This window comes from Staurois parvus, unplaced genomic scaffold (genome assembly GCF_062004578.1).
Source record: "Staurois parvus isolate SC_StPar_1 unplaced genomic scaffold, SC_StPar_1.0 ptg000672l, whole genome shotgun sequence".
NCBI classification, from domain to species: domain Eukaryota; kingdom Metazoa; phylum Chordata; class Amphibia; order Anura; family Ranidae; genus Staurois; species Staurois parvus.
In genome coordinates, this window is record NW_028318468.1 from 2,655,266 (window position 1) to 2,671,284 (window position 16,019).

A 16,019-nucleotide genomic window follows, 5' to 3' on the forward strand; every position below is an offset into this window, starting at 1 on the left:
AACCGTCCTGTCAGATGTAGTGGCCGCCGGAGCTCCCCAGTGCTCCGACGGCGTGGCGTCAAGGCGTGCGCAGGTTCCTCCTTACGCGTTACGTGCCAAGCACATCCTCAGAGGAAAGAACCGGTGTCCTTTCATGCCATTCATTGCTTACAACTGTGCTGCTAGCTGTGATTGGTCACAGTGGTCAAATGTACAGACTGGGCCAATCACAGCCCATCTGTAACATGTGATCAGCTGTGGCGAATCACAGCTGATCACAACAAAAACTACTGAATTAATCCATTTCATTCAGTAAAAATGCTTGCATATATCAATGAAATTTATTGGTATAAGCTATCATAATGATGTCCAGTGTAGTACAATGTTACTATGGTAACATTGTATTGCTCTAGTCACAGGAGTAGAAAACAAAATCATTAAAAAAGTAATAATTTTAAAACAAATTTTAAAAAAATATTTTTTTTTACATACTGTCGCCAGTCAGTTTTTTTAATTTCTGCATTTTCCACAAAATTTTGACAAACAATGAGAAAGTCAAAAAACTTGCCATGCCACTTACTAAATGCCTCAGGCTGTCTACGTTTCGAAAAGCAGTCATTTGTGGGGTATTTGTACTGTCCTGGCATTCTTGGGCCTCAAGAAATTAGATAGACTGTCGGTACATCAGGATTTATCACTTTTTAGATATATACCATAGTTTGTGGACTCTATAACTTTCCTTCCAACTAAATAATAAACACTGATTTGGGTTATTTTCACCAAAGAAATGTAGCAGAATACAGTTTGGCCTAAATTTATGAAGAAATATTATTTGCAAAATTTTATAACAGAAATGAAGAAAAATGATTTTTTTTTCACATTTTTTGGTATTTTCTCATTTATAGCGCAAAAAATAAAAATCCCAGTGGTGATTAAATGCCACCAAAAGAAATCTCTATTTGTGTGAAAACACATTTACAAATTTCATATGGGTACAATGTTGCATGACTGCGTGATTGTCAAAGTGCGACTGACAGCGCTAAAAGGTGAAAATTGGTCTGGGCAGGAAAAGGTTGGAAGTGCCCAGTAGACAAGTGATTAAATTGTGAAAATCACTTTTAATGGGGACCTTGCATTGCAGTTTGACATTGCTTGTAATGTCCCGACATCCACCCTCTGTAAATATTACCTGCTGATATGATCAAGAGATACCTGTGAAGAAAAAAGTTCATTTTATTCCCCCATCTTCCACATCACTGGGTTTGATGTTGGTGTCCTATTGGGAAGATTCTTGGGGAATGTGAAGCAGGCCAGATATTGTGAGAAGACACTCCAGTAGATTGCAAGAGTGCCTTCTCGTGAGATTTTGGCTTGTCTGATTCCTCAGGATCTCTCTAGAAGGAATGTGATACTACTTTTGGCAAGGTACCACAAGTGGGGGAAAGAGATTATTGAAAAACTATGCTTTGACAACAATAAAGGTTTAACCCCAAATTATGGTATAATTGAACACCATGTCTGTCAATAATTTCAAAAACTCATTTAAACGCAGGATTTGGCCTTATACAATAGTTGCTATCAGGACATTCTAACATGTAACACCCGACCATACTATTCAACCTTCACCCTCTCATCTTGGCTCCTAAATTAAGCCTAATATGTTAAAGTAGAACTAAGGCAAACCTTTTTTTTTTTATTATTTTAGTTTTGGATAGAGTGGAGAGGGAATAGAATACCTGTCAGGGTTTTTATTACTGTTTGTGCTCCTGTTAAAGATTCATCCTTTAGTCCTGTTCTCGCCTACAGTGAAAGAAAATTTTGGGTTGTCACCAGAGCAGGACTAGAGGGGAAGTCTTTCAATGGGGACATTAGTTCTGGTGACATCCTAGGATTCCCTCACTATGGAGGGATTTCCTTTCACCTCCTGTTTTGGCTGTGGGACAGGAAGCAAAGGGAAATTTCTCCAGTGGGACTCAGAAAGCCAAGTGAATGTTGAAGGGGAAATAATACTCTCTTGCTCTGTCTAAAATAAAAAAGGTTTTGCCTTTAGTTCTACTTTAAGCCTAACCCTTTAACCAAACGCACATGATTTCTAATAACATAACCTCACATAACCCTAAGCTATGCACCAATACTAAACTAACACTTTGTTTTGTATACTCCATCCTGCTACAGAAATAGCAATGCCAAATCCTCCCCTCTTCTGCCAATAAGCTGTCAGAACCATTAACTACTGATTTATTGCAAATGTATGTATATTTTCTAGCATTTTAAATGTTGAATTCATTAATCTTACAGAAATAGATTGAAAACAGACACTTACAAAAATGAGGAACAAAAAGGTGGTAAGTTTACAGCCTTTGTTTTTCTATGGATGTATTACAATGTACAGTTGTGTTCAAAATAATAGCAGTCAGACATCACTAACCTGATCAATCACTGTTTTTGGTAGAAATGATATTTCTACATGGCAAATAATTTACTAGCAGGTGTAGTAGAGTAATAGAAATCCAACAGACCCAACAGTCATGACATGCATGCTGCTGATTCTGTGTAATTGAATCACTAATTGAAAGGGGCATGTTCAAAATAATAGCAGTGTGGAGTTCTATTAGTGAGGTCATTCATGCTTTGAAACACAGGTGGCAATTATTGCCCTTATTTAAGAAAGGAAGGCAGCAAATGTTGTACATGCTGGTTACAGTGCATTTCTCTCTGAAATTCTGAGGAAAATAGGTCGTTCCAGACATTGTTCAGAAGAACAGCGTACCTTGAATAAAAAGTTGATTGGAGAGGGGAAAACATATAAAGAAGTGCAGAAAATGATAGGCTGCTCAGCTAAAATGATCGCAAATGCTTTAAAATGGCAACCAAAACCTAAAAGACGTGGAAGAAAGTGAAAAACTACCATTTGAATGGATAGAAGAATAGCCAAAATGGCAAGGACTCAGCCAACAATCAGCTCCAGGAAGATCAAAGAAGGTCTAAAGTTACCTGTGAGGACTGTTACAATTAGAAGACGCCTATGTGAAGCCAAGCTATCTGCAAGAAGCCCCCGCAAAGTCCCACTGTTGAAAAAAAGACATGTGCTGAAGAGGTTACAATTTGCCAAAGAGCACATTGACTGGCCTAAAGAGAAATGGCGCAACATTTTGTGGACTGATGAAAATAAGATTGTTCTTTTTGGGTCTAGTGGCCGGAGACAGTTTGTCAGGTGACCCCCAAACACTGAATTCAAGCCACAGTACACTGTGAAGACAGTGAAGCATGGTTGCGCAAGCATCATGATATGGGGGTGTTTCTCATACTACGGTGTTGGGCCTATTTATCGCATACCAGGGATCATGGATCAGTTTGAATACATCAGAATACTTGAAGAGGTCATGCTGCCTTATTCTGAAGAGGAAATGCCCTTGAAATGGGTGTTCCAACAAGACAACGACCCCAAACACACCAGTAAACGTGCAACATCTTGGTTCCAGACCAACAAGATTGATGTTATGGAGTGGCCAGCCCAATCCCCGGATCTTAATCCAATAGAAAACTTGTGGGGTGACATCAAAAATGAAGTTTCTGCGGCAAAACCAAGAAATAGAGAAGAACTGTGGAATGTAGTCCAATCATCCTGGGCTGGAATACCTGTTCACAGGTGCCAGAAGTTGGTTGACTCCATGCAACACAGATGTACAGCAGTTCTCAGAAACCCTGCTTATACAACTAAATATTAATTGATTCAAAGGAAAGCAAAATCTTCAAACATTTTTCAGTTTATATAGTGAATGTTTGAGTTTGTAAAGAATACAAAACACTGCTATTTTTTTGAACCGTCTAATATTCACTTTTCTTCATTTTTTTTTTTTTAAAGGAACAACACACATTTGATATATTTTTCTTCATGTTTTGATTTGGAATAGAATGTGTAGTGTTCCCAATGCATTTGTGTGTATGGAAATAAAAGCTATTAGAAGGATTTTGAGCTTTATTCACTTTTTTCAACACACTGCTATTATTTTGAACACAACTGTAAATTATTGTATGATGTACATGTGTGTAATGAATGTCCTCTGGTGCAGGGTGCTGGAAGCAACTTGAACAACCTTTCATGAGACAGCAGTCAACAGAGTTTACAATCAGCTATTCCAGTGACAAAGAAGTGATGCAGAAGTTTGACTTTGTCAAGTGTGACACGGAAGGTAAGAAGCAAACATCAAACACTCCCTACATAGAAGATGGAAACACAGCAGCGCTTATCTGAGTGTAGTATGTTGAATAAAACCCTTTATTAAATATAAGAGCAACTCACAAGAAGAATACGATGGCTCGTATATCACATAATACAAGGCTCCTCAATGGGCAATCTGCTCAATGTCTGCACAGTCATACCTCATAGAAGTAGCATGTGGTGGTGGGGAAAATAATATTTTGAGCCCACTTACTAAGAAATGAAGGGTCTATCATTTTTATCATAGGTGTATTTTAAATGATTGAGACAGAACCAAAAAAACACATGATACAAATGTTATAAATTGAGTTGCAGTTCAGTGAGTAATATAATTATTTGATCCCCTACCAACCAACAATAATTTTTGGCTCCCACAGACTGGCTCATGCGGTACACAGACTAGTCCTGTAAATTTTAGGAAGGTGCTCCTAACGACTACTCATTATGTGTATAAAAGACATCTATCCACAGAATCTTTCTTCCATTCAAACCTCACCATTATAGGCAAATGACCAAAGAGCTGTCAAAAGATATCAAGGACAAGATTGTAGACCTGCACAAGGCTGGAATTAGGCTACAAGACCAGCAGCAAGAAGCTTGGTGAGAATGAGACAACTGTTGGAGCGATTACTAACAAATAGAAAAATACAAAATAACCTTCAATCGCCCTCCATCTGGAGCTTCATGCAAGATTTTGTGTCATGGGGTAAAGATGATCATGAGAAAAGGGAGGGATCAGTCCATGACTACACAGGAGGAGCTTGTGAACGATCTCAAGGCAGTTGGGACCACAGCCACCAAACCACTGATAACACAATATGCCTTCATGGATTGAAATCCTGCAGCGCCCGCAAGGTCCCCCTCCTCACAGGTACATGTACAGGCTCATCTGAAGTTTGCCAATGAACATCTATATGATTCAGAGAAGGATTGGGAGAAAGTGCTGTGGTCAGATATGACCAAAATTGAGCTTTTTCGCATTAACTTGACTCGCCGTGTTTGGAGAAAGAAAAATGCTGACTATGACCCTACGAACACCATCCCTACAGTCAAGCATGGAGGTGGAAACATTATGCTTTGGGGCTGTTTCTCTGCTAATGGTACTTGCCGACTTTGCCACATGAGGGTCCAATGGATGGGGTCATGTATTGTAAAAATCTTGGAGAACCTTCTTCCCTCAGCCAGAACACTGAGGATGGGTTGTGGATGGGTCTTTCAGCATGACAATGACCCAAAACATACCACCAAGGCAACAAACGAGTGGCTCAAGAAGAAACACATTAAGGTTATGGTGTGGCCCAGAAAGTCTCCAGATCTTATTCCTATAGAAAACTTATGGAGGGAGATGAAAGTTTGAGATGCCAAACAGCCTAGAAACCTTAAGGATTTAGAGAAGTTCTGTAAAGAAGAGTGAACCAAAATCCCTTCTGAGATGTGTGCAAACCTGTTAACCAAATGCAAGAAACGTCTTACCTCTGTGCTTGCCAACAAGGGTTTCTCCATCAAGTACCCAAGTCATCTTGGGGATCAAATACTTTTTGCTCACTGAACTTCAACTCAATTTATATCATGTTTTTTCATCATGTTTTTCCTAGATTTTTGGTTTATATTCTATCTCTATCATTTAAAATACACCTATGATAACAATTATAGACCCTCCATTTCACAAAATCTGCAGGGGATTAAATAATTATTTTCCCAACTGTATACCTGGTACATGAGACAGAGTTCAGTGGGGTAATCCCAGGATGTCATTTAGGCAAGCTGACTGTGAACATATGTAGTTTCCTCCTAAAAGTCTTGCTAAATCCCTATGTTCTCTTTTCTTTCTTAGCCATCTTAAAAGCTTAATTTTAATTACTGCATTACAGAATTATGAATGTGTTCATTGAAATGTGTGAGGAGCAAAAGTGCAGTAACCCATAAAACCTTTTAGAATTCTTTTTGTTAAAGTCAGACCAGTACACCTTGAACTCTTGTTGACTGCTGTAGGTTACCGATTTAAACCCTTTGACTGCCACTACTGTATGTCATGGGGCAGAGGGAGTTTTACATGAGCTCCTAGCTGCTGCACTCCACAACTGGAGTGTCGGCTTTCTGTAACCCCAAAAACTGTCCACACCCCGTTCCCACATGCGCACACACAGGAACCTATAAAACATTGTTTGTATTACATGTTATATACCATTGCACAAGCCGTAGTGAGGGCAATAACTCTAGGACCAATATTCTTAGTTCACTCTAAAGTGATGACTTGTAGGGGGTTTTAAAGTGTCGCTTTTGAAAAAATATAGGGTACTGAAGTTTGTCGGCGCTTTTGCAGGCACGCACATTTTTTAAGCCTGATGCATTGGGAATATATTTACCTAGTGCAATCTCGTCTTTTATAAGGTTTTTTTTTTTTTTTTTTTTTTTTAAATAAATTGCATAATATAACCTAAATGAGGTTTTTTGTTTTTTTGGTTTTTTTTTGCTTTTGGGGTTTTTTTTTTTTACGGAATTATACAAGTCCTACAAAGAAAGAATGTTCAGCAAACATTACTGATCCATACGGTGTTCTAAAATGACCATTAGTGTACTTTTTACTGAATATTCGTGCTTGATAAACTGTTGCACAAATATTGTGTAATATAAAACATTAGAACTAGCACTCTTTTATTCCCCAGGGTACTGTATGCTATCAGAAAATGTATAATGTTTGAGGGTTTTAAGTAAATTTCAGGCCTAAAAAAAGATTTATTTTAATGTGTCGAAAGAACAACCTGCCAAAAAGGGTTAAAGCATATCTAAACCCAAAAGTTAGATTCTAGTATGTGGAAGCTTACCTGTGGTAGCCGCATTCATTTTTTTTTTAGGCTATTCCCCTTTATTTTCATATGACAAACTCTTCTTATTTAGGATGACAGCGTTTACTGTCTTTTACCTGTGGAGGAGCAGGATTGTCACCATGGGTTGCTCTTAATGATGTGCACTGCAGACCCCTTCTTCTTTCCTCATTTTTATTAAATGGGGGAAGGTGTCCTGTAATTCTCAGGAAAGAATTTAGAAGGCAAATAAAATGTAACAGTTTAGTACACAGAACACTACAAGGACACTGGATTACTAGCAGGATAAAAAGGATTTTCTCTGTACTGGCAGGAAAAAAAAAAAAAAAAACTAATGCAGCCACCATATCTAAAGACTGGCAAGCTGTAATATATGACATGTTCTTAGGTTTAGATATCCTATAAGAAAAACCACTTTTCCCCTCGTGATTTGTTCTAGTCCACACTTGAAGAACCAAATTGTAGATCATCACTTTGGTAGCTAGACTCAGATATGATGTACCTTAGATTGTACACCCCTTGAGGGTTAGGGACTGATGTGAATGTACAATATATATGTAAAGCGCTGTGTAAATTGACAGCACTATATAAATACCTAAAATAAATAAAAATAAATGCTGTTCCATATAAAATAAAATGAGCGCTCATATTTGATTCTCACAGGTTCCCTTGTAGTTGAGGAAACATGCATTGCCTTTGCTATAGTGCCACCTAGTGGCAGCATGCTTCAAAAACAGGCAATGGCTATAGAAATACAAAATTAAAATACATACAGGGAACACAAAAATATAAAAATCTGATCTCCAAGTAAACAAATTATTTTACTACCACCTGTTGTGAAATGTGTGGCTAAAACCAAAACTTACTATGATCTTTGACTTCAGGACTTTGTAGGAGTACATATATGGTGTGTGAATGGATTTATTTGTGTAAGCTTCTGTGTCTCTGCATCACAATGTTTGATTTATGCAGGGTTACAGCAGGATTCATCCTAGACAGGTGCACAGGTGTAAAAAACGCACAGGCAATCAAATACCATTGGAAGAAAGCTCAATTAGTGGGGAAAAAAGCACATAAATGTAATTTGGGTGCAGTGTTGCATGATCGCACAATTGTCAGTTAAAGTAACGCAGCGCCATAACGCAAACAATGGCCTGGTCAGGAAGGGGGCTAAATCCTCATTAGGGCAAGTGGTTAATTGAGCAAGCTGAAGTTGGAAGCTGATTGGCTACTATGCACAGCTGCGTCAGTGTTCGTAAATCTCCCTCCTGAGTGTCGGTACACAAAGTGAATAGGGAGAACAAAAATAAATACATTTTATATATATATATATATATATATATATATATATATATATATATATATATATATATTTATATATATAAAATTTTAATATTTATTTGTTACTTGTCTTTTCTAAACCATAAGACAGAATCTTCAGCTGCACTGTGCTTCATTGGTGCACAGGCAAAACTGCTCATTCTTACCTACTCTGTCTATATCCAAAGGCAGCATAACTAAATGATGAAGTAAACAGAATGCACTGAATAGCATACATAAATCCCCATTTAATCGATAACCTATAAATAAAACTATAAACACGTACAAAATAGCAATGTGATGAAAGCATATACAAAGCAGTACAACTCCGTCAAATATCAGTCACAATAGCAGATGTACTCCTCAGTCTTCAAAGTTGCTGGCAAAAGGAGATAAAAAAATATAGTGGACACTGAACAAATTAAAGGCCCATGCACACTGGGCTTAAAAAATGCTGCTTATACAGAAGTTTTGCATTTTTCTTCACCCTGTAGAAGCAGCGGTTATTCTGTGTACATACACATTAGGGCATTTAGAGGCATGTTTCAAGAGGAGCATTTAGGGGCAGAAAAAAAACATCTCAAGTGCGTTTTTCAGAAAGTTTTCAGAAAGTCGGAGAAAACAAAGGCTAAACGCCCATAAATTCAGCATTAGGAGTGCTCAGTGTTTTCAAGTGAACACTGAAAAATTATCAGATGAGAATGTTTTTGAAAAAAAAAAACAACACTAATAAAAGCAAATGCCTATAAGCTCTCCTAAACTCTTGTGCTATACAAGCTACTATGAGCATTTTTTTTATGCCACTTGTTTTCTGCCAGAGTTTGACATTTTTTTTTCTGCTCCTAATGTGCATGGATCCTAATGGTGAAAATGCCAAAACTTTTCCAGAATAATGAGCACCAGATGGGGTCCGAGCTGGCAACCTGGAGATTAGTGATTTATCTGCAGTATCTTTTTGCTTCATCTTTGTCTTTCTAAAAAAAAAAACATTAAAGTGCAGTTTGCCAGAGCGTTGTCAAAGACGATTAAACACAGAATAAACAAGCAGCATATAATCTGAATCTGCACTATATAGAGACAAGCACTATATTAACTAATGTGTAGTTGATCAGCAAGATTTGTTGGGTATTTGTGGAAAGTGGCCTAAAACAATGAAAAAAATATACTTAAGTAAAATGCACATCTTTTTTCCCATAATGTTTACCTTCAATCTCATTACTTCTCCGCAAGATCTCTTTACAGTACAGCTTTTCAAAGAAATGTATTAATATAATATATTATTCAGACTTGAGTTTGTGTTTTTCTTTCCATAGATTTTGAGCAGTCCCTCATGATTGGTACTGGCACAGTAACGAGGAAAGGATCCACATTCAAGCCCATGGACACAGATCTCAATAACGGCAGCCTAGAAATGGCGAACCACTATGACTGCCCTCTCAGGACCAATGAATATGCGCTGCCGCTGACGTACCCAGAGCCGGAGTATGCCACCCCGATCATAGAGCGCCATGTCATTCGGGACCATACCTTCTCACCAGAGTGTGGTTACAACGTCCCTGTGGTGTCACTAGACCGCAAGCACTCCTTCTCTGGTGTCAGCTTTTCCCTCTCATCCAGTGCAGAAGACAGTGGAGGAGACTACCAAACACCCCACAACATACACATAGAGGAGTGTGAATACGACAGGCCGAAAGTCCATAATACTTGGGTTGCAGCAGACAGTGGCAATTACCAGAAGCCGCAGTACTGCACTTTAGCGGCAGAAGGCTATTCTTCTCCGAGAGACTGCTTAAAGCCCATAAACCAGACTGCTATAACGGCGCTCTTATGACTATCTCCGGAGGACAACAGACTTGAAAAACCCCATCTATGATTGTTACTGCCCAGCTGCTGGACATCTGCGTTGTTTACATGACTTTTCTACGATTTATTTAGTGATGTTGCTCAAGGCTGATAGGAAATTTCAGAAGTGAGTTGTGTACAGTATCAGAGGCCCACGTCACTGTGAGATTTGTGCAATGTGTACAGAAGATATTTAAGAGGACCTCAATCACTTTACATCTTTTCTGTTCAGACTTGATCTTATTTGGACTTTTATGTAGTCACTTTTGGCTACAAATGTGACTTTTCTGGTGTATTACTTTTTCAGATGATTATTAACACTGTGAATGTTTAACATGTAAACTTGCTTTAATTTATATAACCTGTAAAACAGGAATGGTTTATTGGTACCCAAATTCAAAATAGTACCTTTTTAGTTCAAATAGTACCTTTTTTAGGGGATAGATGCTAAAAAAAAATGGATGATCTAGTTATTTGGCCAGTTGGATGAAATGGAATGGCAATATCCTAGGCACCTGTCCTTGTGCATGTGTTTGTTGTCTCACCATTCACCATTCTGGGAGCAAAGCTGAACATTTTTAAAGGGTAAGTTCACCTTTTCACAAAAAAACAAAGATGATCTAGCTCCAAATATCCTGGCTATGCCTCCGAATTCTGCGGAACATAGCAGTCGTGATGCCCGGTGCTGCCAGTGTACACAGGCATGAAATCCGTATCAATCATAATGCTGACAATGACAGGCACTCAATCAGTTCAAACACATGGCTGCACTGACTATTGAGAAGCGCTTCTTTCTTCTGGAACACCTTACTGGGAAAACATGCCTCAGATGTGCTCCTCGTTGGTAAGCATGGTCATGTGGCTGTGCTGACCAATGAGCATTTATTATTACGAGAAATATGATACTCACTCCAGGGCTTTGTATTACAGTCTATGGACCTCTACACAGGCATCATTGACACTGTGTGCAGAGGGATCCAAAGGGATGGCCAGGATATTTGGAGTTCATACTTTTTAGTCAAAGGATGAACTTAATATGGGGATCAGTGAAAACTGCAAGTAGAATTTTGTATGGTGAATTGTCCTCCACCCATGTGAACATTTATCTGTATTTGTAAGCCCTATGATGCCTGCAAAAATATTCCTAAACTCCAAATGCATGTCTTCTCTCATCCATGTAATTAGCATTCATCAGCGAAGTTGAGCCTCGTCTGGAAGGAATAACCACTTTTATATGAACTTTTACTATAGTTTGGTTTTACCTTAATATGCAACTTGTTAACTAAAGTTGGGTTTTGAAAGATATTTTGGCTATTTTTATTTGCACAGAAGGTTTGAACTTCAAGTTAGTGGTCTCCTCTAGCCTCTCAACAAAGCATTAGGAACTGCCTGCGTTGCTACTAGCAGTTGACAGAATCCTTTTTTCATTTTAGCCCTCACTGGAAAAAAAAAAGTTGAGATCTAAGCTATGAAACAATACAAACAGTTCTTATTTCAGACACTTTGACAAATATGTTTTGTACGGTTTTAAATGTAAACCTTATACAAAGTAGAATTCTATGTTGAGCAATAACTGTAGCACACACATTGTGAAGATTACCTATTTTCTGCACTGGATCAATTGTGTGATGACCAGATTCCTTGTACCTAATTGCTGGTCATAGTGTGTCTATTTTAAATCAACCTTCAGATTGGCATTCATGTGGCTTTATAAGTAATAGGTGATCTTAAAGTACATCTGTGCAAATGTCATCAAGTGGGGATAGGCACCCGCATGTTGATGTAGGCCAGGGGTGGGCAACTGTGGCCCTCGAGCTGTTGTAGAACTACAAGTTCCATGAGCCATTGCCAAACTGACAGTTACAAGCATGACTCCCAAAGGCAGAGGCATGATGAGGCTTGTAGTTCACCAACAGCTGGAGGGCCACAGTTGCCCACCCCTGATGTAGGCATATGTTGTCCTGTACCTTGTAGAGCAAACTAGGAGACCCTAAACATGGAGTCCTCTGATGTGCACATTAACTGGGCACTTGGCTGCACCCCATTTACATACATTTTTATTCCTCAGTGAAGTCTTCCAGGATATTGATGGAAAATGTGGAGCACAGGAAAGAGCCAATATCCAATGTTCTCATTGATGTGGATATTTAAGTATTCGACCACCCAACCTTTAGAGGCCTCTTAGGGGATAATGGAAGATTTATACATGCACCTCTTGGTGCCTATGCCAACATGTTAGTGACAGATTACATTTTGAAAATGGGAGTACAGACACATTTGAGCTATATTGTTACTTTCTACATGAAGTGAAGTTTTATTGCCATGTTTTGAGCTGCTTGTAGTTTCTGATTGTAAAAGCCCCAGTTGCTAAACACTTTTTTCCTGGCAGGAGAAAAGCAGCTCCAAAACGTGCCTAAGCCACATTTCTGCAAACACATTTAGGTGCTTCAAGGCCTTGGGTGTTTATTTCATTGATCAGAATATTGATTTATTCTGGCCATTGAAATTAAAAAAGCACTAAACATGGTTAATGCTTAGGTGTATTTATTTCTGACAAAATACTCCTCTTTATTGCACAAGTGATGGGTATTATTTCTCACCTCTAAACGCCTATGTTTGCATGGACAAATAGGCTAACATGGAGGGGCATTCAGAGGCAAAAAAAAAAAAATCAAACTCCTGTAAAATCTGTGTTTTTGAGCTCAAGTGTGCATGAGGCCTAAAGTGAGACACACTACAAATGATGCTTAAGCTGTCAGCTCAAAGTGTATATACCTCCTCCAATAATCAGAGTGTTGCAATACTCCATAGAAACGGGATCCATTCCAATATTACTCCTTTTAAATAATGGATAGGGGTGTTTTTATTATTATTATTTGCATGCCTCCATTGCAGATTTCCTCTTTTCTTCCAGTTCCAGTGACACCACAGGAAGTGAGGGTAAACCTCCCCCAGGGCACAGGGAAATAGTAAAACCTAGCAGAGGTTTAAATTTTTTTCCACAAAGTTTTCACTGTTGTCTGTGTCTCCAATGGAAAAGTTTCCCCCTTACTTCATGTTCATGTGGAAACAGACACCATCAAAGATCCACAGGGGTTTTACCCCATCCAAAATCTATGTAATAATAAGCATAGTTATGGCAGGAGTTCCAATTTACCTTTCTGCATGGAAGTAAAAAAAAAAAAAAAAGTTTTGTTGCAAAAAATGAATAGTGGCTCTAACAAAACAAGACTGTTTATCTTTAACGCTGTGTTTATTCTCAATTTCTCTGTCCTAGAGAAAATTTGCAGAGAACCGTAGGTTATTGCTCCTCACCTTTCCATGGCATAAACATTTTGTTCATATATTTACAAAAGGCATGTTTGTAGCATGGATAAATGACAAGTTGTTAAAGAAACAAATTGTTTGGTTCCAGTCTTAATAAAATATTGTATAGTCTCCAAAAAAGAATAAAACTGTGCAATATGCCTCAGTGGTGTATTCTTAATAAAAGTAAATATACTTGTATAACATGCACAAGCTCAAATTTAGCATTGCTTCAGTCAGTTTTATTTTTGTGCAGATATTTGAATATTGAGTTCTACTTACTGTTAACATTTTACCCCATTTTACCTCTTGCAACCTACTGTATATGTGCAGTGATAAAGCCTACCTTCTGTAACACCCACACCCTGCACATAGGAGTCCGTGGATGACCAGGTTACTGTGCTGAGAGCACTCTCAATATCTATTCCCAGTCTCTAGTAATGATTAGGAGCTGGTGGGACTGGCTTCCAATCATGTGACCACTGTTACAACCATGCCCCCTTGGAGTATAAGACCATTTTAAAGGGACACTGGGGCTGGGTGGCAAGGGAATAAAGCATATTGCTGGCTATCCATTGTAAGGAATGTGTTAAAGAACAAGTTCACCTTTTGCAAAAAAAAAGGTGTGTATTTATACACTGCTCAAAAAAAAAAAATTAAGGAACACTTTTTTTTTATCAGAGTATAGCATCAAGTCAATTAAACTCCTGGGATAGTGATCTGGTCAGTTAAGTAGCAGAGGGGGGTTGTTAATCAGTTTCAGCTGCTTTGGTGTTAATGAAATTAACAGGGACACTAAATGGGCAACAATGAGACAACCCCCAAAAGAGGAATGGTTTGACACTGAAATTTTTTCCCTATTTATCTTTTATGTTTTTCACTAGTTTTGCATTTGGCTGGGGTCAGTGTCACTACTGGTAGCATGAGGCGATACCTGGACCCTACAGAAGTTGCACAGGCAGTCCAACTCCTCCAGGATGGCACATCAATATGTGCCATTGCCAGGTTTTCTGTGTCTCCCAGCATAGTTTCAAGAGCATGGAGGCAATTCCAGGAGACAGGAAGTTACTCTAGGAGAGCTGGACAGGGCCGTAGAAGGACCTTAACCCATCAGCAGGATCGGTATCTGCTCCTTTGTGCAAGGAGGTACAGGATGAGCACTGCCAGAGCCCTACCAAATGACCTCCAGCGAGCCACTGGTGTGAATGTCTCTGACTAATCAGAAAAAGACTTCATGAGGGTGGCTTGAGGGCCCGACGTCCTTTGGTAGGCACTGTGCTCACTGCCCAGCACCATAGAGGTCAATTAGCATTTGACATTGAACACCAGACTTCGCAAGTCCGCCACTGGCACCCTGTGCTTTTCACAGATGAGAGCAGGTTCACCCTGAGCACGTGACAGATGTGAAAGGGTCTGGAGAAGCCATGGAAAATGTTATGTTGCGTGTAACATCATTCAGCATGACTGTTTTGGTGGTGGGTCAGTGATGGTGTGGAAAGGCATATCCAGGAAGGGACGCACAGACCGCTACAGGCTATACAATGGCACCCTGACTGCCATTAGGTATCAGGATGAACTCCTTAGACCCATTGTCAGACTCTGCTGGTGCAGTGGGTCCTGGGTTCCCCCTGGTGCACGACCATACCTGGCCTCATGGCGAGATATGCAGGCAGATCCTGGAGGATGAAGGAATGGATAACATTGAATGGCCCCCACGCTCACCTGACCTAAATCCAATAGAACACCTCTGGGATATCATGTTTTGGTCCATCCGACGCAGCCAGGTTGCACCTCAGACTATTCAGGAGCTCAGTGATGCCCTGCTCCAGATCTGGGAGAAAATACCCCAGGACACCATCCGTCATCTCATTAGGAGCATGCCCCAACCATGTCAAGCATGCATACAAGCACTTGGAGGCTATACAAACTACTGAGTACCATTTTGAGTTGCTGCAATGAAATTTCAGCAAAATAATTTTTTCACTTTGATGGAAATGAATGATCAACCTACAAAAGGACTGAATTCAAAGACACCCCCAAAATCAAACAATTGGGCATCCTTACGTTCCTAACACATTACCCAGTCCATAGCAGCATAGATATCCAGCATTATATTTTCCCCATGGAGATTGGATGTGTTTTCAAAGTGTTCCTTTAATTTTTTTTTTGAGCAGTGTATTACACTTTTTTTTTTTGCAAAAGAGCCTCCATGACATTGCATCTATGATCAGTGGATTGTGGGTACAATGGCTAGTCTCCTGTAGACTTCCTCCAGCTCCTTGCCTGTACAGAGCTACATATTTTGAGTTAAGAGAGCTGGAGGAAGTATCAATAGACTATTGTAAAAGTATGCAAAATGGCATTATGCATGTGTGTTTTGTCATACTACAAACATAGGGCAGCCCATTCATTTTAATGTACTGCCCTACACATGACAATGTAGCTCAAGTACCTTTTTGAGCTTCAAGTGTGTGGTTTGCCGCTTTAGGGGTGCCGTTAATGCAGGAATGTTGAATTCGTATCGT

The 16,019-nt window shown here is 39.2% G+C and overlaps 1 protein-coding gene across 1 annotated transcript in view; it reads left to right on the top strand.

Annotated features, from left to right (window-relative positions):
* Nucleotides 1-13,718, top strand: part of DCBLD1 (discoidin, CUB and LCCL domain containing 1) — a 112,169-nt gene extending 98,451 nt beyond the window's left edge. The window contains exons 13-15 of the mRNA XM_089652163.1: nt 2,278-2,324; nt 4,053-4,172; nt 9,660-13,718. Of these exons, the coding sequence (XP_089508289.1) occupies nt 2,278-2,324; nt 4,053-4,172; nt 9,660-10,177 (685 nt within the window). The 3' untranslated portion in view covers nt 10,178-13,718. The remainder of the gene's footprint in view (nt 1-2,277; nt 2,325-4,052; nt 4,173-9,659) is intronic.
* The last annotated feature ends 2,301 nt before the right edge of the window (nt 13,719-16,019 follow it).